This window comes from Hypanus sabinus, chromosome 5 (genome assembly GCF_030144855.1).
Source record: "Hypanus sabinus isolate sHypSab1 chromosome 5, sHypSab1.hap1, whole genome shotgun sequence".
NCBI classification, from domain to species: domain Eukaryota; kingdom Metazoa; phylum Chordata; class Chondrichthyes; order Myliobatiformes; family Dasyatidae; genus Hypanus; species Hypanus sabinus.
In genome coordinates this window covers 186,978,316-187,002,917 of record NC_082710.1, presented here as the reverse complement: position 1 = coordinate 187,002,917, position 24,602 = coordinate 186,978,316, and the positions used below count along the sequence as shown (strand labels likewise).

The 24,602-nt window shown below is 40.8% G+C and overlaps 2 protein-coding genes and 1 long non-coding RNA gene across 3 annotated transcripts in view; 2 read left to right on the top strand and 1 right to left on the bottom strand.

Moving 5' to 3' along the window:
* The window catches only part of LOC132394742 (HEPACAM family member 2-like), a 127,543-nt gene extending 106,250 nt beyond the window's left edge, over positions 1-21,293 (top strand). The window contains exon 6 of the mRNA XM_059971156.1: positions 20,697-21,293. The gene's annotated coding sequence lies outside the window, so the exon portion shown is untranslated. The remainder of the gene's footprint in view (positions 1-20,696) is intronic.
* The window catches only part of LOC132394743 (uncharacterized), an 887,546-nt gene that overhangs the window by 157,342 nt on the left and 705,602 nt on the right, over positions 1-24,602 (top strand). The gene's annotated exons all lie outside the window — the stretch shown is intronic.
* Positions 1-24,602, bottom strand: part of LOC132394741 (uncharacterized) — a 178,338-nt gene that overhangs the window by 14,187 nt on the left and 139,549 nt on the right. Inside the window, exon 7 of the mRNA XM_059971154.1 lies at positions 2,851-2,958. Coding sequence (XP_059827137.1) covers positions 2,851-2,958 — 108 coding nt within the window. The remainder of the gene's footprint in view (positions 1-2,850; positions 2,959-24,602) is intronic.

The window sequence follows — 24,602 nt, the reverse complement described above, 5'->3', positions numbered from 1 at the left end:
GTCCAGGACCAGCCTATTGGCTCAGGGTGTTTGACACTCCAAGGGAAGAGTTGTAAAGTTTGATGGCCACAGGTAGGAATGACATCCTATGACGCTCAGTGCTACATCTTGGTGGAATGTCTCTGGCTCCATGTACTCCTGTGCCTAACCAGTACATTATGGAGTGGATGGGAGTCATTGTCCAAGATGGCATGCAACTTGGACAGCATCCTCTTTTCAGACACTACCATCAGAGAGTCCAGTTCCACCCCCACAACATCACTGGCCTTACAAATGAGTTTGTTGATTCTGTTGGAGTCTGGTACCCTAAGCCTGCTGCCCCAGCACACAACAGCAAACATGATAGCACTGGCCACCACAGCCTCGTAGAACATCCTCAGAATCGTCCGGCAGATGTTAAAGGACATCAGTCTCCTCAGGAAATAGAGACGGCTCTGGCCCTTCTTGTAGACAGCCTCAGTGTTCTTGACCAGTCCAGTTTATTGTCCGTTCATATCCCTAGGTATTTGTAATCCTCCACTATGTCCACACTGACCCCTTGGATGGAAACAGGGTTCTACTCACACCATGTGACAAAGTTTCTCACCGTAGCCCTGTACTCAGCCTCATCTCCCTTGCTGATGCATCCAACTATGGCAGAGTCATCAGAAAACTTCTGAAGATGGCAAGACTCTGTGTTGTAGTTGAAGTCCGAGGTGTAGATGGTGAAGAGAAAGGGAGACAATACAGTCCCCTGTGGAGCCCCAGTGCTGCTGACCACTCTGTCAGACACACAGTGTTGCAAACGCACGTACTGTGGTCTGCCAGAGAGGTAATCAATAATCCATGACACCAGGGAAGCATCCACCTACATCACTGTCAGCTTCTCACCCAGCAGACCAGGGCGGAAGGTGTTGAATGCACTAGAGAAGTCAAAAAAATAACCCTCACAGTGCTTGCCGGCTTGTCCAGGTGGGCGTAGACACGGTTCAGCAGGTAGACGATGGCATCCTCAACTTCTAGTTGGGGTTGATAGGCAAAATGGAGGGGGTCTAAGTGTGGCCTAACCATAGCCCAGAGCTGCTCTAGAATAAGTCTCTCCAGGGTCTTCATGATGTGGGAGGTCAATGCCACCGGTCTGTAGTCATTAGAGCCACTGGGGCGCAGCATCTTTGGTATAGGAATGAGGCAGGACGTTTTACACATCAAAGGAAGCCTCTGGAGACTCAGGCTCAGGTTGAAGACATGGTGAAGTACTCCACATAGCTGGAGGGCACAGGCTTACCAGGTTGATTCCTGGGACTATACTTGCTGGAATTCAGAAGAATGAGAGATCTTATAGAAACATATAAAATCATGAAAGCGATAGATAAGATAGAAGCAGAAAATTGTTTCCACTGCTAGATGAGACTAGAACTAGGGGACATAGACATAAGATTCAGGAGAGTAGATTTAGGACAGAGATGAAGAGGAACTGCTTTTCCCAGAGAGTGGTGAACCTATACAATTCTCTATTGATTGCAGTAGTGGAGGTTACTTCAGTAAATTTATTTAAGACAAGGTTGAATGGTGGAGCAGGTTCCACAAGTCAAATGGTCTAATTGTGCTTCTGTTTCTTATGTTCTTATGGAATGCACTGCTGGTGACAGTGGTGGAGGCGGTTACAATAGGGTCTTTTAAGAGACTCTTATGTGGGCTGAAGGGCTCGTAATATGCTGTAGATCTCTATTTTCTATGTTCTTAACTGAACATAGAAAGCACTCATACTTTGCATCTGTCTTCACTGTGGAAGAGTGTGAAGTGGGTCGTGAGGGTCAGGGAGCAGTAGTGAGTGCCATTGCTATTACAAAGGAAAAAGTGCTTGGCAAACTCAAAGGTCTTATGGTGGATAAGCTTGGACCAGAAGGACTACATCCCAGAGACCTGAGAGGGGTTCCTGAAGAGATAACAAATGCATTGTTCATGATCCTTCAAGAATCACTTGATTCAGGCATGGTCCTGGAGGATTGCAAATGTCTTTCCACTCTTTAAGAAGGAAGGAAGGCAAGAGAAAGCAAATTATAGGCCAGTTAGCCCAACCTCAGTGGTTGGGGAAGTTCTGGTGTCTATTATTAAAGATGAGGTTTCAGGATACTTAGAGACTAATGATAAGTCAAAGTCAGCATGGTTTCTGTAAAGGGAAATCTTGTCTGACATGTCTGTTAGAGTTCTTCGAGGAAATAACAAGCAGGGTGGACAAAGGAAAGGCACTGGATTTTCAGAAGGCATTTGATAAGGTGCCTCACCTGAGGTTGCTTAACAAAATACATCTTATGATGTTACAGGAAAAATAATGGCATGGCTGACAGGCAGGAGGTAGTGAGTGGGAATTAAAGGAGCCAGTCTGTGGGTACATTTAAGGCTATAGTTGATCATTTCCTCATCAGTCAGGGCATCAAAGGATATGGTGAGAAGGCAGGTATGTGGGATTAAGTGGGATCTGGGATCAGCCATGCTGGAATGGCAGAGAAGATTAAGGAGCTGAATGGCCTAATTCTGCTCTTATGTTTTATGGTCTTATCATCACGGTCTGGTCCGTGGACTCCTCATTCCAATTATTTCCTTTTCCTCATGTTCCGTTGGGCACCATGATTAAGGCACCTGATCTTCATTTTGAACCGGTAGCATAAAAGGCTCCGGGTTACAGCTATTCAGTGTTGGACCATCATCAGAAGTTCATCACCAGTAACCAGTCACTGGAAGCCAGTCATCTCAGCACATTCATATATAAATTTCAGGATTTCACAAATTGGCACAAGCTTATATAACTGAAACTCTGCAAAATATACTGTATAATCAATACAATTCTAGTACAGTTCCACAGATACTCACAGAACTTGGCGTGAAAGAGGGTGAACAATCCAAGACCACATACATAGAGCATCACCATCAGAATAATTTTCAAAGACAGTGCTTGGTATGCTAACCGACATTTTTTGACTGTGAACACAAGTACAATAGCCAGTTACAGATAAGTAATTGTGGAATTATAACACAGAATATGGCTGGCTTGTCATATCCATGCTTTCTAAAGGGTGTTATTTCGCTTTGCCCACATCCCTAATTTTATTTTATTTAGAGATACAGGTCTATCCGGCCCATTGAGCTGTGCCACCCATCAACTCATTGATTTAACCTTAGCCTAATCACAGGATAATTTACAATGGCCAATTAACCTACCAACTGGTATGTCTTTGGTCTGAGAGAGGAAACTGGAGCACTCAAAGGAAACCCATATGCATATTGGAAGAATGTATATTTTTTTTAAACAGAGGACACCAAAATTGAATTAAATAATGTAGGACAGTCCTCTCAATCACACCAATACATTTTAAACATTCTAAAGATGTTTAAGATGCTGAGGTCATGTCCAACCAAACTTGTAGAGCTTTTGACACATTGGCCTTCATGGAGGTTACCAGGGAAATTGATTAAGGAAAGGTAATAGATGTTTCTTACAAAGACTGTACATGGCCTTTAACAAGGTCCTGATTAGGAAGTTGGTCAAGAAGGCTTGGTTGCTTGGAACCCAAGATGAATAAATTGGATTCAACAATGGCTTCATTGGAGAAGCCAAAGAGTGGTAGTAAATGGCTACCTCTCTGACTGGAGGACTATGACCAGTGTTGTGCCATAGGGACCAGTTCTGTTTATCATGTATGGCAATGATCTGGATGATAAAGTGGTTAACTGGGTCAGCAAATTTGCAGATGACACCAAGATTGAAGGCATAGTGGACAGCGAAGAAGGCCATCATGCCTTGCAGCAGGATCTGGACCAGCTAGAAAAATGGCCTGAAAAATGGCAGCTGGAATTTAATGCAGACAATTCCTTTGTAGGATCAACCAGGGTAGTTCTTACACAGTGAATGGTAGGGCATTGAGGTGTGTGGTAGAACAAATGGATTTGGGAATACAGGTCCATAACTTGGTGAAAGCGGATTGACAGGAAAATAGGGTCATAGAGAAAGCTTTTAGCACATTGACCTTCATAAATCAGAGTACATTTGGCCCTCCATATCCGCAGATTCAACCAACCGTGGATTTTCCAATGTTCCAATGAATCAGCAAGTGCAGCAGGCAGTGAAGAAGGCTAATGGAATGTTGGCCTTTATTACAAAGGGAATTGAGTACAAGAGCAAGGAAATCCTTTTGCATATGTACAGGGCCCTGGTGAGACCACACCTGGAGTATTATGTACAGTTTTGGTCTCCAGGGTTAAGGAAGGACATCCTGGCTGTAGAGGAAGTGCAGCGTAGATTCACAAGGTTAATTCCTGGGATGTCCGGACTGTCTTACGCAGAGAGGTTAGAGAAAGTGGGCTTGTGCACGCTGGAATTAAGGAGATTGAGAGGGGATCTGATTGCAACATATAAGATTATTAAAGGATTGGACAAGATAGAGGCAGGAAATATGTTCCAGATGCTGGGAGAGTTCAGTACCACAGGGCATGGTTTAAGAATAAGGGGTAGGTCATTTAGGACAGAGTTAAGGAAAAACTTCTTCTCCCAGAGAGTTCTGGGGGTGTGGAATGCACTGCCTCAGAAGGCAGTGGAGGCCAATTCTCTGGATGCTTTCAAGAAGGAGCTAGATAGGTATCTTATGGATAGGGGAATCAAGGGATATGGGGACAAGGCAGGAACCGGGTATTGATAGTAGATGATCAGCCATGATCTCAGAATGGCGGTGCAGGCTCAAAGGGCCGAATGGTCTACTTCTGCACCTATTGTCTATCGAAAATATTCAATAAAAAAGTTAGAGACGTTGCTGGGCTTTCTTTGCTATGGAGCTGGTGTTGAGGGACCAGGTGAGATTCTCCGCCAGGTGAACACCAAGAAATCTGGTGCTCTTAATGATCTCTACTGAGGAGCCGTCGATGTTTAGCAGGGAGTGGTCCCTCCGTGCCCTCCTGAAGTCAACAACCATCGCTTTTGTTTTGTTCACATTCAGAGACAGGTTGTTGGCTCTGTACCAGTCCATTAGCTGTTGCACCTCCTCTCTGAATGCTGACTCATCATTCTTGCTGATGAGACCCACCATGGTCGTGTCATCAGCAAACTTGATGATGTGGTTTGAGCTGTGTGTTGCAGCACAGTCATGGGTCAGCAGAGTAAACATCAGAGGACTGAGCAGACACTCCTGGGGCAGCCCCTGTGCTCAGTGATGGTTTTGGAGATGTTGCCTCCGATCTGGACTGACTGAGGTCTCCCAGTCAGGAAGTCTAGGATCCAGTTGCAGAGGGAGGTGTTCGGGCCCAGTAGGCTCAGCTTTCCAGTCTGCTTCTGAGGAATGATTCTGTTGAATGCTGACCTGAAGTCTATGAACAGCATTCAAACATATGTGTCTTTTTTGTCCAGGTGGGTTAGGACCAGGTGGAGGGTGATGGCAATGGCGTCGTCTGTTGAGCGGTTGGGACGGTACGCCAACTGCAGGGGGTCTTGATAGGTCTCATGACGAGCCTCTCGAGACACTTCATGATGGTGGATGTGAATGGAATGGGATGGTAGTCATTGAGGCAGGACACTGAAGACTTCTTCAACATGGCGAAGATGGTGGCGGCCTTGAAGCACGTCGGAATGATGGCACTGCTCAGGGAGATGTTGAAGGTGTCAATGAGAACATCTGCTAGCTAGTCTGCACATCCTCTAAGAACTCTACCAGGAATATTGTCTGGTCCAGCAGCCTTCCGTGGGTTGACCCTGCACAGGGTTCTTCTCACATCGGCCATGGTGAGACACAGCACCTGATCATTTGGAGGAGGGGTGGACTTCCTCGCCACCATGTCATTTTCTGCCTCAAAATGAGCGTAGCTGTTGTTCAGCGCATCTGGGAGGGAGGCATCACTCACACAGTCAGGTGATGTTGTCCTGTAGTTGGTGATGTCCTGAATGCCCATCCACATGCACCGCGTGTTGTCGCTGTCCTGGAAGTGGCTGTGCATTCGCTGGGCATGTGCTCGCTTTGCCCCTCTGATGGCCCGTGACGGTTTGGCCCTTGCTGTTGTTAGGTCTGCCTTGTTGCCTGCTCTGAAGGCAGAGTCATGGGTCCTCAGCAGCGCACGCACCTCTGCTGTCATCCATGGCTTCTGGTTAGCGCATGTAGTGATGGTCTTGGACACAGTTACATTGTCGATGCACTTGCTGATGTAGCTAGTCACTGATGCCGTGTGGTCCTTTAAGTTACACCTCGTGTCTCATTCATTTGCTACTTATGATGTGAGTGACAGGAAAGAGTTTAAGGGATGGCTGGCTAGCTATGTGAAGCACTACAGCCTCAAGAACTTAAAGATCATGGGAGAATTGGCTTCGGCTGATGCCGAGGCAGCATCAGCATTCCTAGAAAAGCAAAGATGGTTGCGTCTGTACTGAACATGCACAGACATTTTTTCTTGTCATTATTCCCTAAACAATACAGTATAACAACTATTTACATAGCATTTACATTGTATTAGGTATTGTAAGTAATCTAGAGAGGATTTAAAGTATATGGGAGGATGTGCTTAGGTTATATGCAAATACTATGACTTTATATAAGGGAATTGAGCATCCGCGGGGGGATTCCTGGAACCAATCCCCTGCGGATACCGAGGGACGAATGTATTGTATTCAGGAGATGGGATGTGATGTTGAAGTTGTACAAGACATTAGTGAGGCCGAATTTGGGATAATAGTTGCTGCTCTGGTCACCTACCTACAAGCTTAGGTAGGAATTATATGGTAAACAGTACGGCACTGAGGAATGTAGTAGAACAGAGGGATCTGGGAATACGATAAAACCATAAACCATAAGATACAAGACCAGAATGAGGTCATTTGGACCTTCAAATATGCTCTGCCATTTCATCAAATATTCCTCTCTGCCCCATTCTCCTGCCTTCTCCTTGTATTCCTTCATGTCCTATTCAATCAAGAATCTATCAACCTCTGCATTAAATGTACATAAAGGCTTGGCCTCCACAACTGCCTGTGGCAAAGAATTCCACAGATTCGCCACTTTCTGGCTAAAGAAATTCTTTCTCATCTCCATTCTAAAAGGATGTCTTCTGACATTGTTCCCTTTGGTCTTAGACTGTCCCACCATAAGAACATCCTCTCCACATCCACTCTATCAAGGCCTTTCACCATTCAATAGGTTTCAATGAAGTTACCCCTCATTCTTCTGAATTCCAGTGAATACCAGCCCAGAACCATCAGACGCTCTTCATAAGACAAGCCATTCAATTCTGGAATCACTTCTATGATCCCGCAAGAAGAGCATTCCTCTATCCAGCCTGTCTTATATGACTAAGGAGTTGGTGTAGCAGGGAGGTCATAAATTTTTTCAATCATTTGGCTCTCTTTCAGGGAAGGGACCGGTGCCGGGAACACGGCTCTTTACGATGTACGTCAATGATTTGGACTAAGGTATTAATGGATTTGTGGCTAAATTTGCCGATGATACAAAGATAGATGGAGGAGCGGGTACTGTTGAAGGAACAGAGAGCCTGCAGAGAGACTTCGAGAGTTTAGGAGAATGGACAAAGAAGTGGCAAATTAAATACAATGTTGTAAAGTGTATGGGTCATGCATTTTGGTGGAAGAAATAAATAGGCAGACTTATTATTTAAATGGGGAGAGAATTCAAACTGCAGAGCTGCAAAGAGACTAAGGAGTCCTTCTGCGAGATACCCTAAAGGTTGACATGCAGGTTGAGTCAGTTGTGAAGAAGGTGAATGTAATGTTGGCATTTATTTCTAGAGGTATAGATTTCTAGAGGTATAGAATATAAGAACACAGATAGTGGTGTTGAGGCTCTATAAGACACTTGTGAGACCACACTTGGAAGTATTGTATGCATTTTTGGGCTCCGTATTTTAGAAAGGATATACTGACATTGGAGAAGGTCCACAGAAGATTCACAAGAATGATTCCAAGAATGAAAGGGTTACCACATGAGGAATGCTTGGCAGCTCCTGGGCTGTATTCCCTGGAGTTCAGGAGAATGAGTGGGGATCTCATAGAAACATTCTGGATGTCAAAAGGCCTGAACAGATAAGATATGGCAAAGTTATTTTCCATGGTAGGGGATTACAGGACAAAAGGGCAAGTCTTCAGGATAGTAGGACATCAATTTAGACCAGAAGATTTAGGAGCAGAAGTAGGTCACTCAGCCCATTGAGTCTGCTCTGCCATTCAATCATGGGCTGACCCACTCTATCCAGTCATCTCCACTCCCCTGCTTTCACCCCATGCCTCTGATGCCCTGGCTAATTAAAAACCTATCTATCTCTGCCTTAAATACACCCAATGATGTGTATTAGGATGTGGAAGCCATAGAAAGGGTGCAGAAGAGAGTTACAAGGATGTTGCTTGGATCGGGGAGCATGCCTTATGAGAATAGGTGGAGTGAACTCGGCCTTTTCTCCTTGGAGCGAAGGAGGATGAGGTGATAAAGGTGTATAAGATGATGAGAGGCATTGATTGTAGGGATAGTCAGAGGCTTTTTCCCAGGGCTGAAATGGTTGCCACAGGAGGACACAGGTTTAAGATGCTGGGGAGTAGGTACAGAGGAGATATCAGGGTAAGTATTTTACTCAGAGAGTGGTGAGTGTGTGGAATGGGCTGCCAGCAACGGTGGTGACGGCGGATACGATAGGATCTTTTAATAGACTTTTAGATAGGTACATGGAGCTTAGTAAAATAGAGTGCTATAGGGAAGCCCAGTAATTTCTAAGGTAGGGACACGTTCGGCACCACTTTGTTGGCCGAAGGGCCTGTATTGTGCTGTAGGTTTTCTATGTTCTATGTTCAATGACTTGGCCTCCACAGCCACTTGTGGCAACAAATTCCATAGATTTACCACCTTCTGACTAAAGTAATTTCTCTGCATCTCAGTTCTAAACGGAAGTCCTTCAATCCTGAAGTCATGCCCTCATGGCCCAGAATGTCCTACTATGGAAAATAACTTTGCCATATCAAATCTTTTCAGGTCTTTTAACATTTGGAATGTTTCTATGAGATTCCCCCTCATTCTCCTGAACTCCAGGGAATACAGCCCAAAAGCTGCTAGATATTCCTCAAACTGTAACCCTCTCTTTCCTGGAATCATTCTCATGAATCTTCTCTGAACCCTCTCCAATGTCAGTATATCCTTTATGAAGTAAAGAGCCCAAAACTGTACACAATACACCAAGTGTGGTCTCATGAGTGCCTTATATAGCCTCAACATCACATCCGGGCTCTTATATTCAATACATCTAGAAATGAATGTCAACATTGCATTTGCCTTTTTCACAACCAACTCAACATGCAGGTTAACCTTTAGGACCACATGGACTCCAAAGTCTCTTTGCATCTCTGTGTTTAGAATTCTCTCCCCATCTAAATAATAATCTGCCCGTTTATTTCTTCCACCAAAATGGATGACTATACACTTTCCAAGATTGCATTTCATTTACATAAGAACATAAGAAATAGACAGTAGACAATAGGTGCAGAAGTAGACCATTCGGCCCCTCGAGTCTGCACCGCCATTCTGAGATCATGGCTGATCATTCACTATCAATACCCAGTCCCTGCCTTGTCCCCATATCCCTTGATTCCCCTATCCATCAGATATCTATCTAGCTCCTTCTTGAAAGCATCCAGAGAATTGGCCTCCACCGTCTTCCGAGGCAGTGCATTCCACACCTCCACAACTCTCTGGGAGAAGAAGCTCTTCCTCAACTCTGTTTTAAATAACTGACCTCTTATTCTCAATTTATGCCCTCTGGTACTGGACTCTCCCAACACCTGGAACATATTTCCTGCCTCAATCCTATCAAATCCTTTAATTATCTTAAACGTTTCAATCAGATCCCCTCTCAATTTCCTCAATTCCAGCGTGTACAAGCCCAATGTCTCCAATCTCTCTGCGTAAGACAGCCCTGCCATCCCAGGAATCAACCTAGTGAATCTACGCTGCACTTCCTCAATTGCCAGAATGTCCTTCCTTAAACCTGGAGACCAAAACTGTACACAATATTCCAGGTGCGGTCTCACCAGGGCCCTGTACAAATGCAAAAGGACATCCTTGCTCTTGTACTCAATTCCCCTTGTAACAAAGGCCAACATTCCATTTGCCCTCTTCACTGCCTGTTGCACTTGCTCATTCACCTTCATTGACTGGTGAACTAGGACTCCTAGGTCTCTTTGCATTTCTCCCTTACCTAACTCTACACCGTTCAGACAATACTCTGCCCTCTTGTTCCTGCTTCCAAAGTGGATAACTTCACATTTATTCACATTGAATGACATCTGCCAAGTATCTGCCCACTCACCCAGCCTATCCAAGTCTCCCTGTATTCTCCTAAAGTCCTCTTCGCATGTCACACTGCCACCCAGTTTAGTATCGTCAGCAAACTTGCTGATATAGTTTTCAATGCCCTCATCTAAATCGTTGACATAAATCGTAAAGAGCTGTGGTCCCAATACAGAGCCCTGTGGTACCCCACTAGTCACCTCCAGCCAGTCCGAGAAACACCCATTCACTGCTACCCTTTGCTTTCTATCTGCCAACCAGTTTTCTATCCATGTTGAAACCCTGCCCCCAATGCCATGAGCTCTGATTTTACTCACCAATCTCCTATGTGGCACCTTATCGAATGCCTTCTGAAAATCTAGGTACACAACATCCACTGGCTTACCCTCGTCTAACATCCTTGTTACACCCTCAAAAAACTCCAACAGATTAGTCAAGCATGATTTGCCCTTGGTAAATCTATGCTGGCTCAGCCTAATCCTATTTCTGCCATCAAGATGTGCCACTATTTCGTCCTTAATAATGGACTCAAGCATCTTCCCCACGTCTGACGTTAGGCTAACAGGGCGATAGTTCTCCGTTTTCTCCTTCCCTCCCTTCTTGAAAAGTGGGATAACATTAGCCACTCTGCAATCTTCAGGAACTGATCCTGAATCTAAGGAACATTGGAAAATGATTACCAATGCATCCGCAATTTCCTGAGCCACCTCTTTTAGAACCCTCGGATGCAGACCATCTGGACCCGGGGATTTATTAGCCTTCAGTCCTACCAGTCTACTCATCACAGTTTCTTTCCTAATGTCAATCTGTCTCAATTCCTCTGATATCTTATGACCCTGGCCCATCCATACATCTGGGAGATTGCTTGTGTCCTCCCTGGTGAAGACAGATCTAAAGTACGCATTAAATTCTGTTGCATTTCCCTGTTTCCCATAACAATTTCTCCCAATTCATTCTTCAAGGGGCCAACATTGTTCTTAACTATCTTCTTTCTCTTCACATAGCTAAAAAAGCTTTTGCTATCCCCTTTTATATTCCTGGCTAGACTGAGCTCATACCTGATTTTTTCTCTCCGTATTGCTTTTTTAGTTAAGATCTGCTGTTCCTTAAAACTTTCCCAATCATCTGTATTCCCACTCATCTTAGCCCTGTCATACTTCTTTTTCTTTAATGCTATACAATCTCTGACTTCCTTTGTCAACCACTGTGGCCCCTTCCCCCTCTTTGAATCCTTCCTTCTCATTGGAATGAACTGCTTTTGCATCTTTTGTATTATGCCCAAGAATATCTGCCACTGCTGATCCACTGTCTTTCCTGCCAGGGCATCCGCCCATTTAACTTTGGCCAGCTCTTTCCTCATCGTTCCGTAGTCTCCTTTATTTAATTGCAACACTGACACCTCTGATCTGCCCTTATCCCTCTCAAATTGTAGATAAAAACTTATCATGTTATGATCACTACTTCCTTATGGCTCCTTTACTTCAAGATCACTTATCAATTCCTGTTCATTACACATCACCAAGTCCAAAATAGCCTCGTTCCTGGATGGCTGAAGCACAAGCTGTTCCAAAAATACATCCCTTAGACACTCCACAAACTCCCTATCCTGGGGTCCAGCACCTACCTGATTCTCCCAGTTCACCTGCATGTTGAAATCTCCCATAACGACTGCATTACCTTTAGCACATGCCAATGTTAACTCCCTAATCAACTTGTACCCAATATCCATGCTACTGTTTGGGGGCCTGTACACAACACCCATTAGGGTCTTTTTACCCTTACTGTTCCTCAGCTCAATCCACACAGACTCTACTTCCCCTGTTCCCAAGTCACCTCTTGCTAAGGACTGAATCTCATTCCTCACCAACAGGGCCACCCCACCCCCTCTTCCCATATTTCTGTCTCTACGATAGCACGTATACCCTGGTACACTCAATTCCCAGGCCTGATCCCCTTGCAGCCATGTCTCCATTATCCCCACTGTCCTGAGTCTTTAAAGGGACCATTCCTAGCTATCCATACTTCGGAGAGTTAGAGCATCTAGCTGGGTGACTGTCGGGAGGAATGAAAATATGAATAGGCAGTTATACCAGAGAAAACCCGTGGCCATTCCACTCAAAAATAAGTATACTGTACCACTATGGATACTTATGTGGGGGATGCCCTCCCGGGAAAATGCCATAGCGACCCGCTTACAGGCACTGAGCATGGCTCCACCATGCAGCATAGAAAGAGAGAGAAGAAGGGAGTGGTAGTGATAGGGGACTCAATTGTTAAGGGAACAGACAGGAGATTCTGTGGATGTGAACGGGACACCCAGATGGTATGATGCCTACCAGTTGCCAGGGTCAGGGTGTCTCAGATCGCCTCCACAAAATTTTGGAGAGGAGGGAGAGCAGCCAGATGTCTTGGTACATATTGGTACCAATGACATTGAAAGGAAAAGCAAAGAGGTCCTGAAAATAGATTATAGAGAGCTAGGTAGAAAGCTGAGACTTCCAGAGTAGTAATTTCTGGATTACAACCTGTGCCAACATGACAGTGAGCGTAGAAACAGGAAGATATAACCATATAACCATATAACAATCACAGCACGGAAACAGGCCATCTCTGCCCTCCTAGTCCGTGCCGAACTCTTAATCTCACCTAGTCCCACCTACCCACACTCAGCCCATAACCCTCCACTCCTTTCCTGTCCATATACCTATTCAATTTTACCTTAAATAACACAACTGAGCTGGCCTCTACTACTTCTACAGGAAGCTCATTCCACACAGCTATCACTCTCTGAGTAAAGAAATACCCCCTCGTATTTCCCTTAAACTTTTGCCCCCTAACTCTCAAATCATGTCCTCTCATTTGAATCTCCCCTACTCTCAATGGAAACAGCCTATTCATGTCAACTCTATCTATCCCTCTCAAAGTTTTAAATACCTCGATCAAATCCCCCCTCAACCTTCTACGCTCCAATGAATAGAGACCTAACTTGTTCAACCTTTCTCTGTAACTTGTGCTGAAACCCAGGTAACATCCTAGTAAATCTTCTCTGCACTCTCTAATTTATTGATATCTTTCCTATAATTCGGTGACCAGAACTGTACACAATATTCCAAATTTGGCCTTACCAATGCCTTGTACAATTTTAACATTACATCCCAACTTCTGTACTCAATGCTTTGATTTATAAAGGCCAGCGTTCCAAAAGCCTTCTTCACCACTCTATCTACATGAGACTCCACCTTCAGGGAACTATGCACTGTTATTCCTAGATCTCTCTGTTCCTCTGCATTCCTCTGCCCTACCATTTACCCTGTATGTTCTATTTGGATTATTCCTGCCAAAATGTAGAACCTCACACTTCTCAGCATTAAACTCCATCTGCCAACGTTCAGCCCATTCTTCTTTTTTTTTTCAATCTTTTTATTGTTTCATATATATATGAAGAAAAAACATAACATAATAATGAATAGGTTATAAATACAATAGACTTGAAAGTACATTGATAATAAGATAATAATATCCTATTAAAACATCAACAGAAAAAAGTACATTAATCAATCAAGTCTGTATAATTACATATGAAAAAAAAATAATAATCAAAAAAGAAAAAAAAATAAAAATAAGTAAAAGAAAATGTATATTAATAAAAAAACACTAAACTAAACTAACATGGGCAATAGTAACAGTTTATAAGTATGTGATAGTGTCAAAAAAAACTCCGAAACTCCATACCTGAACAAGAATAAGCAGAAAGGAGGTCTGGAAAAGGCCAAATTAATTCATATGAAAATGTCGAATAAACGGTCCCCAAGTTTCTTCAAATTTGACTGATGAGTCAAAAATAGTGCTTCTGATTTTTTCTAAACTTAGATATGAAATAGTTTGGGAGAGCCACTGAGACGTGATAGGAGGATTTACTTCTTTCCAGTTTTGTAATATAGACCTTCTGGCCATTAATGTTGCAAAAGCAATCATTCGTCTGATTGAAGGAGAAAACTGAATACCATCCTCATTTGGTATACCAAAAATTGCAGTAATAAAATGAGGTTGTAAATCGATATTCCAAATTGAAGAAATGGTAACAAATATGTCCTTCCAATAGTTATGTAAAGTGGGACATGACCAAAACATGTGGGTCAATGAAGCCACTTCTAGATGACACCTGTCACATTGAGGGTTAATATAAGAGTAAAATCGAGCAAGCTTATCTTTAGACATATAAGCTCTATGTACAATTTTAAATTGTATTAAAGCATGTTTAGCACATATAGAAGAAGAATTAACCATTTGTAAAATTTTTTCCCATTTATCAGTTGAAATATTATATCGAAGTACTTTTTCCCATTCTTGTTTAATTCTATCTGATATTTCTGGTTGTATCTTCATAATCATATTATAAATAAAAGCTACTAATCCCTTCTGATAAGGGTTTAAGGTAAAAATCAAATCTGAGAAATCTACTAAAGTTGAATTGGGAAAAGATGGTAGAACTTTATGTAAGAAATTTCTGATTTGTAGATATCTGAAAAAAATAGATTTAGTTAGTTTAAATTTGTTGGAAAGTTGGTCAAAGGACATCAAAGTATCTTCAAAAAAAAGATCACGAAAACATTTTATACCTTTCCTTTTCCATATGCTAAAAGCTTGATCTGTCCAGGAAGGTTTGAAAAAAAAATTAAGTAAGATAGGGCTATCAAGAGCAAAGTTTTTCAGAGTAAAAAACTTACGAAATTGAAACCAAATTCGTAATGTATGTTTGATAACAGGATTAGATATCTGTTTATTGAATTTAACTAAATCAACAGGAAGAAAAGAACCAAGAACAGAGAATAGAGAATATCCCTTTACCTTGTTACATTCCAAATTTACCCACTGCGGACGCAGTGGTGAATCCAAATCTAATTTCCAATACGTTAAGTTACGAATATTATTTGCCCAATAATAAAATCTAAAGTTAGGTAAAGCTAAATCACCATCTTTTTTAGATTTTTGTAATTGTTTTTTACTTAACCTGGGGTTTTTATTTTGCCACACAAATGAGGAAATTTTTGAATCAATGTTGTCGAAAAAAGATTTGGGAATAAAAATTGGTAAGGCTTGAAATAAATATAAGAATTTTGGTAAAATCATCATTTTAATAGCATTAATCCGACCAATTAATGATAAGAATAAGGGAGACCATCTTGTAGTAAGTTGTTGAATTTGATGGAGCATAGGTAAAAAATTCAGTCTAAATAAATCTTTATATTTCTTGGTAATTTTTATACCTAAATAGGTAAAGTTATCAGTAACAACTTTAAATGGTATCCTGTCATTCAATAAAGTTTGTGCGTTTAAGGGAAATAATTCACTCTTATCCAAGTTTAGTTTATAACCAGAAAAGCTACCAAATTGAGCCAACAAGAATAAAATAGCGGGAATAGACCTGTCAGGATCAGAAATATATAACAGCAAGTCATCAGCATAAAGTGATAATTTGTATAACTTCTCATTACGGGTAATACCAAAAATATTAGGAGATTCACGAATAGCAATGGCTAAAGGTTCTAATGCGATATTAAATAATAAAGGACTTAAGGGACAACCTTGCCTCGTACCACGAGATAATTGAAAAAAAGAGGATCTATAATTATTTGTAAGAACAGAAGCAACAGGTTTATAATATATTAATTTAATCCATGATATGAAGTTGGGACTGAAATTAAAATTTCTCAATGTGTTAAATAAGTATGTCCATTCAACTCTATCAAAAGCTTTTTCAGCATCTAATGAGATAACACATTCTGGGATTGTGGGTGATGAAGTATGAATTATATTAATCAATTTTCTAACATTAAAAAAAGAATACCGATTCCTAATGAAACCAGTTTGATCTACTGAAATAATCTGTGATAGTACCTTTTCTAATCTAATGGCTAAAATTTTTGTAAGAATCTTAGAATCTACATTTAATAATGATATAGGGTGTTAAGATGCGCAAAAAGTAGGATCTTTATCTTTTTTAAGAATTAGAGAGATAGTAGCTTCATAAAAAGATTGAGGTAATCTTTTCTTAGCAAACGCATCATTAAAGATTTCACATAACCAAGGGGAAAGCAAAGAAGAAAAAGTTTTAAAAAATTCTACAATATAACCATCAGGGCCAGGAGCTTTCCCTGAATTCATTGATGAGATAGCCTCTCCTATTTCAGCCATAGAGATAGGAGCATCTAACAAGCTACGATCTTCATCTATCAGTTTAGGAATATTCAAATTGTTAAAAAAGTTATCCATCATGGACAGGTCACCATCAAATTCTGATTGATATAAAGATTTATAAAAATCTTGAAAAGTATTATTGATTTCTTTATGATCAGTAGTTAAATTACCGTCTTGTTTACGAATTTTAATAATTTGTCGCTTAGTCGAAATAGCTTTTAATTGATTAGCTAACAGTTTACCAGTTTGATCACTGTGAATATAGAATTGAGCTCTGGTCCTAATTAATTGACTTTCAATTGAAGAAGATAATAGTAAACTATGTTCCATTTGAAGCTCAACTCTCTTCTTATAAAGTTTTTTGGTAGGAGTCACGGAATAAATCTTATCAATTTCCTTAATTTTATCCACTAATAAAGCAATATCTAAATATCTTTGTTTTCTTTTACCAACGGAATATGAGATAATTTGTCCACGGATAAAAGCCTTAAAAGAATCCCAAAGTATTCCTCTGTCAATTTCTTCAGTATAGTTTGTTGAGAAAAACAAGTCAATTTGCTGTTTTATGTAGGTGATAAATTCTGGGTCTTGAAGCAAAGTAGCATTAAGTCTCCAAGATCTAATATTAAGTCCAAAATCTTAATAGATAACTTCAAAGGTGCATGATCCGAAATAGTAATAGAATCATATTTACAATCAATAACATCCGTTAATAACCGATGATCAATAAGAAAATAGTCAATTCTAGAATAACTATGATATACATGTGAAAAAAATGAAAATTCTTTATCTTTAGGGTTCAAAAACCGCCATATTTCAGTGATTCCCGAATCAACCATAAAAGAATTAATAAGTAAGGCTGATCTATTCGGAAGAGTACGGATAGGTTTAGATCTATCCATCGAAGGATTCAAACAACAATTAAAATCTCCACCCATTATCAACATATATTCGTTTAGATTAGGAAGGGAAGTAAATAAACGTTTAAAAAATTCAGGGCAGTCAAAGTTTGGAGCATAAATATTAACTAGAACCACTTTTCGACTAAAAAGTGAACCAGTTATCAACAAAAATCTGCCCTGTGGATCAGAAATAATTTCATGATGTGTAAACGAAATTGAGGGGTCTATAAAAATAGACACACCCCTAATTTTAGCGGTACAATTCGAGTGAAATTGTTGTCCGTTCCAGAACCTAAAAAAACGCTGATTATCCTCCCTCCTAATATGGGTCTCCTGTGCAAAAATAATATTAGCGTTCAATCTATGGAATACTTTAAATATTTTTTTACGTTTAATCGGATGATTTAAACCATTAGTATTCCAAGAAATAAAGTTAATAGATTTATCCATCATGCCAATATCTGTTGTGTATATCATAAAATGTTACAAAGACACATAACCCATATTTCAGGAAGAAGGAAAATTGATTCAGGAGCAAGCGGAGAACATGACACCTCAACAATATTAATAATTTAAAGTCGGCCCATAGACTAAAAGCAAAAAAATAAAAGTCAAAAGCGTGAAAAAAGATCCCTCCCCCCTCCCCCCACCCTTTGAAAGAAAGCCAAGCGGCAGGCACATAATCTAATACTAACATTACCCCCATTTCAAGATGGCAGCTCCATAAAAAGATTTAAAAAAAACTATGTAACACGCAGATTTAAATATAGGGTTGCAAAAAAAATATATCAGTCAGAATGAAAAAACTAATATAGTAAAACAAACAATCATTAATAAAAAAGTATAAACATTAAAATTTAAAAGTGTAATATACCTTTAAAAAAAAATCCCATACTCAAATACAAGAAAGATGACGTTTCATAAGCAAAGGCTTATGGGAAGAAGAAACGACATTTTGAAAAGCCATATTACAAAATATAAATGTAAGTTCAGCAATCTATTAAAAGAAATTTAATAAAAAAAAGTTATCAAAGACACTACAATATATAAAAAAAACCCAAAAAATCCAAAACATTCGTCCCATTTCTAAATACAGGCACACAGATAAATGTTTACAGAAAACAAAGTCTTACGGGACAAAGAAACGACATCTTGAAAAAAAAGTAAATCATTATTACAAAATATAAACGTTTATATCCAAAACAAAGAAAAGAATAAAAAAAAAGATATTATAAAAATTAAAAAGAGCATCTATAAACAATAGTGATAGTAAAAAAAACCAGACCCGTAGATCAGGATAAGAAGTTATAACCCAACTTCATAGGTTAAAACTTAAAATGAAATGGCATCCTCTCTCCGAAAGATCCTCAACGTAACACATAGTTCAGGTTGCACTAGAAGATCGATATTCTTCAACAAATTCCTTCGCTTCTTCCGGAGTGTTAAAAAATTGCTGTCTGTTGTCGTTCAGCGTAATTCTAAGCTTCGCTGGATACATTAAAGCTTGTTTAAGTCCAATCAAGTGAATCTCTGCCATCACTGGTTTAAAAGCTATTCTCGCTCTCATTACTTCGAACGAATAATCCTCAACAATTCGAAATGTGTTAGTGTTGTGAGAAATCATACCTTTTTTACGAGCTAATCGAATTAAACGCTCTTTCTCATGAGGATAATGAAGGCGGACAATCACCACTCATGGTTTAACACTCGTAGCCGAAAACCTCGCAACTCTGTGAGCGCGGTCGATAACAGGTTTAGCTTGCAAACCTTCACCACCGAAAATTTCCCACAGTAATTTAGAGAAAAATTCAGTTAAATCACTGGACTCAACTTTTTCGGGAAACCCGATGATTCGCAAGTTCTGTCTGCGAGATCGGTTTTCGAGATCAGTAATTTTAAACTTATACTGATCTACTGTTTTAACAGTCGATTGTATCTTCTTGTCTAGCGCTTCCATTGTACGTACTTTTTCACAAATTAATTTTTCAAGAGTCGTAAACTTATCTTCATGCCGCTGAATATCCAATGCCTGCAGTTGAAGCTTATTATCAAGCGATCTAACAACTCCTTCAAGTTCAGACATTTTCATGGTAAGCTTGATTTCCAAACTTGCCAGTTTACTTTCCAAACTAGTTGCTTTACTTTCCATTTTACTTTCCAGCTTGCTTTCCAGACTTCCAAGTTTAGCATCCAGTTTAACGTCCAGAAGGTTAGAAATTGCGTCGATAGATAGAGGCTCCTTAGACGATTTCTTGCTTGTAGCCATTTTAAGTTTGACAGAATTAGATCAAATATAGTTTTAGGAAAAAGAAGTTAATCGAAAGTATCAACTCATATGATTAAATTCAAAAAGATTTAATTAGAGGGTGATTATAGTTGAAAAAATAAAGAGCGCCTAAAAGGCAGATGTTTACGTCGCCATCTTGAAACTCCCACACCCCAGCCCATTCTTCTAACCGGCATAAATCTCCCTGCAAGCTTTGAAAACCCACCTCATTATCCACAACACCTCCTACCTTAGTATCATCGGCATACTTACTAATCCAATTTACCACCCCATCATCCAGATCATTCATGTATATTACAAACAACACTGGGCCCAAAACAGATCCCTGAGGCACCCCGCTAGTCACCGGCCTCCATCCCGATAAACAATTATCCACCACTACTCTCTGGCATCTCCCATCTAGCCACTGTTGAATCCATTTTATTACTCCAGCATTAATACCTAACAACTGAACCTTCTTAACTAACCTTCCATGTGGAACTTTGTCAAAGGCTTTGCTGAAGTCCATATAGACTGCATCCACTGCCTTACCCTCATCAACATTCCTTGTAACTTCTTCAAAAAATTCAATAAGGTTTGTCAAACATGACCTTCCACGCACAAATCCATGCTGGCTACTCCTAATCAGATCCTGTCTATCCAGATAATTATTAATACTATCTCTAAGAATACTTTCCATTAATTTACCCACCACTGATGTCAGACTGACAGGTCTATAATTGCTAGGCTTACTTCTAGAACCCTTTTTAAACAATGGAACCACATGAGCAATACGCCAATCCTCCAGCACAATCCCCATTTCTAATGACATCTTAAAGATCTCCGTCAGAGCTCCTGCTATTTCTACACAAACTTCCCTCAAGGTCCTGGGGAATATCCTGTCAGGACCTGGAGATTTATCCACTTTTAAATTTCTTAAAAGCGCCAGTACTTCCACCTCTTTAATTGTCATAGGTTCCATAACTTCCTTACTTGTTTCCCACACCTTACACAATTCAATATCCTTCTCCTTAGTGAACACCGAAGAGAAGAAATCGTTCAAAATCTCTCCCATCTCCCTCGTGATTTGGCACATAAATACATGGCTGATGATTAGGATTACTCCTGGGGGAGGTAAGTACCTATAAAGGTATGTACCTTTTTAAAAACCTATAGAGAGCAACTAAAAAAAGGGAAAAGATGAAATATGAAAGCAAACTAGCAAATAATGTCAAAGTGGATAGTAAAAGTTTTTTCAAGTATGTTAAAAATAAGAGAAATGAGAGTGGATATAGGACCGCTAGAAAATGAAGCTGAGTTTAATGGAGTTTAATGCTGAGAAGTGTGAGGTTCTACATTTTGGCAGGAATAATCCAAATAGAACATACAGGGTAAATGGTAGGGCATTGAGGAATGCAGAGGAACAGAGAGATCTAGGAATAACAGTGCATAGTTCCATGAAGGTGGAGTCTCATGTAGATAGGGTGGTGAAGAAGGCTTTTGGAACGCTGGCCTTTATAAATCAAAGCATTGAGTACAGAAGTTGGAATGTAATGTTAAAATTGTACAAGGCATTGGTAAGCCCAAATTTAGAATATTGTGTGCAGTTCTGGTCACCGAATTATAGGAAAGATATCAATAAATTAGAGAGAGTGCAGAGACGATTTACTAGGATGTTACCTGGGTTTCAGCACTTAAGTTACAGAGAAAGGTTGAACAAGTTCGGTCTCTATTCATTGGAGCGTAGGAGGTTGAGGGGGGATTTGATCGAGGTATTTAAAATTTTGAGAGGGATAGATAGAGTTGACGTGGATAGGCTGTTTCCATTGAGAGTAGGGGAGATTCAAACGAGGGGACATGCTTTGAGAGTTAGGGGGCAGAAGTTTAAGGGAAACACGAGGGGGTATTTCTTTACTCAGAGAGTGATAGCTGTGTGGAATGAGCTTCCTGTAGAAGTAGTAGAGGACAGTTCAGTTGTGTCATTTAAGGTAAAATTGGATAGGTATATGGACAGGAAAGGAGTGGAGGGTTATGGGCTGAGTGCGGGTAGGTGGGACTAGGTGAGATTAAGAGTTCGGCACGGACTAGGAGGGCCGAGATGGCCTGTTTCCGTGCTGTGATTGTTGTTATATGAAATAATAATGGTGGACAAGGAGATGGCTGATGAACTAAGTGAGTATTTTCCATCAGTTTTCATTGTGGAAGACACTAGTAGTATGCCTGATGTGGTAGTGTGTAAAGGAAGAAAAGTGGGTGCAGTTACTATTACAAGAGAGACGGTGCTCAAAAAAGCTGAAAGACCTAAAGGTACATTAGTCACCCGGATTAGATGAATTGCACCCTAGAGTTCTGAAAGAGGTAGCATTTGAAGATTGTAGTGGCATTAGAAATTATCTTTCAAAAATCATTGGACCCTGGCACGGTGCCAGAGGACTGGAAAATTGCAAATGTTACACCACTCTTTTAAGAGAGGAGGAAGGCAGCAGGAAGGTGCTACACATGAGGCTGCTTACCAAGTTAAGAGCCCATGGTTTTACAGGAAAGTTACTAAGAAGGTCAGAGTATTGGCTGATTGGAAGAAGTCAGAGAGTGGGAATAAAAGAGTCCTTTTCTGACTGACTGCCAGTGACTAGTTGTGTTCCACAGGGGTCGGTGTTGGAACCACTTCTTTTTACACTGTATATAAACGATTTAGATGATGGAATAAATGGCTTTGTTGCTCAGTTTGCTTATGATATGAAGATTTTAGATTAGGACAATGGGAAAGAAGTGGCAATGTTGGAAATTCATGGTCATGCACTTGTTGGTAGAAATAAATGTGTGATCGAGAGACTGTTGCAGCAGGAAGAGGAGGAGCAAAGGGCTCAGACAGCGCTGAGTGCTGGGAAGCAGCTGAGGTGAGTGTGCTTTAAAAGGGCACATGGAGGGCCAGTGTTAAAGAGTGTTGACTAGTTGATTAGAGGAAGTGAGTACTTGAGATAATTGTCAGGGGCAAATAAATGGAGGGGTAACTGAAGAGGAGTGGCCAGTGTGTGAGAGGCTCAGGGTAGGAGTGGAGCTTTGAGGCTTTGGCATGCAGAGGTTAAGGACGAGCTTGCTCCCAGTGAGGTAAGGCTGGGCAAGTTGCTTTAATTAATTTAATTAAATTAGGAGTCGGTAATGGAGGCAGCAGTTAGGGCAGTCAAGTGCTCTGCATACAGGATATGGGAAGTCAGGGACAGCACAATTGTCCCTGATGAAAACATCTGTAAAAGGTGCAATCAGCTGCAGCTCCTGACAAACCGAGTTAAGGAACTGGAGTTGGAGCTGGATGAACTTCGGATCATTCGTGAGGCAGAGGCAGAAATAGCAGGAGTTTCAGGGAGATAGTCACTCCTAGATGACCGAACAGTCAGAGAGAATTGGAGGAGCAAATCTGTAGAGAGATAGCAGACCGATGTAAGAAACAGAAAGTTATAATAGTAAGGGAGTTTAACTTTCCACATATTGACTGGGATTCCCACACTGTGAAGGGGCTAGATGGCTTGGAGTTTGTCAAATGTGTTCAGGAAAGTTTTCTAAATCAATATATAGAGGTACCAATGAGAGAGGATGCAATACTTGATCTCCTATTAGGGAACCAGACTGGTCAGGTGACAGAAGTTATGTGTAGGCCAACATTTTGGGTCCAATGACCATAATGCCATTAGTTTCAAGTTAATTATGGATAAGGATAGGTCTGAACCTCTAGTTAAGGTTCTAAATTGGAGAAGGGCTAATTTTGTGGAAATGAGAAAGGATCTAGGAAGAGTGGATTGGGTAAGTTGTTTTCTGACAAGGATGTGTTCAGTAAATGGAAGGCCTTCAAGGGAGAAATTTTGAGAGCGCAGAGTGTGCATGTTCTTGCCAGGATTAAAGGCAAAGCTAACAGGCATAGGAAACCTTGGTTTTCAAGGGATATTGGCAATCTGGTTAAGAAAGAGAGAGAGGTGTAAGAAAATACTAAAGAAGGCAATCAGGAAGGCAAAACAAAGACATGGACATGAGGTTTCTTTGGCAGACAATGTGAAGGTAAACCCGAAGGGTTTCTACAGGTATATTAAAAGGATAGTAAGGGACAAAATTGGTCCCCTAGACGATCACTGTGATCGTCTGTGTGGAGTCTCACAAGATGGGTGAGATCATTTTTGCATCAGCGTTTACTCAGGAAACTGGCATGGCATATATGGAAGGGAAACAAGCAGTAGTGTCATGGAACATACAGAGATTAAAGAGGAGGAGGCGCTTGCTGCCTTACAGCGAATAAAGGTAGATAAATCCCCCGGGCCTGACATGATATTTCTTTGGACCTTGAGAGAGATTAGTGTAGAAATTGCAGGGGCCTTGGCAGAAATATTTAAAACGTCCTTAGCCACGGGTGCAGTTCCAGAAGATTGGAGGGTAGCTCATGTTCCATTGTTTGAAAAACGCTCCAAAAGTAAACCAGGAAATTACAGGCCGGTGAGCCTGACATCAATAGTAGGTAAATTATTGGAAGGTGTTCTGAGAGTTCGAATATACAAATATTTGGACAGCTAAGGGCTGGTTAAGAATAGTCAGCATGGCTTTTTGTGTGGTAATGAATCTTGTAGAATTTTTTGAGGTGGTTACCAAGAAAGTAGGTTAAGGACAGGCCGTGGATGCTGTCTACATGGGCTTTGGTAAGGCTTTTGATAAGGTCCCATATGGGAGGTTAGTTCAGAAGGTTCAGACACTAGGTATCCATGGAGAGGTTGTAAACTGGATTTGAAATTGGCTGTGTGGGAGAAAACAGAGTGGTAGTGGATGATTGTTTCTCAGACTGGAGGCCTGTGACTAGTGGTATGCCTCAGGGATCTGTGCTGGGATGTGTCTACATCAATGATCTAGATGATAATGTGATAAATTGAATCAGCAAGTTTGCAGATGACACTAAGATTGGAG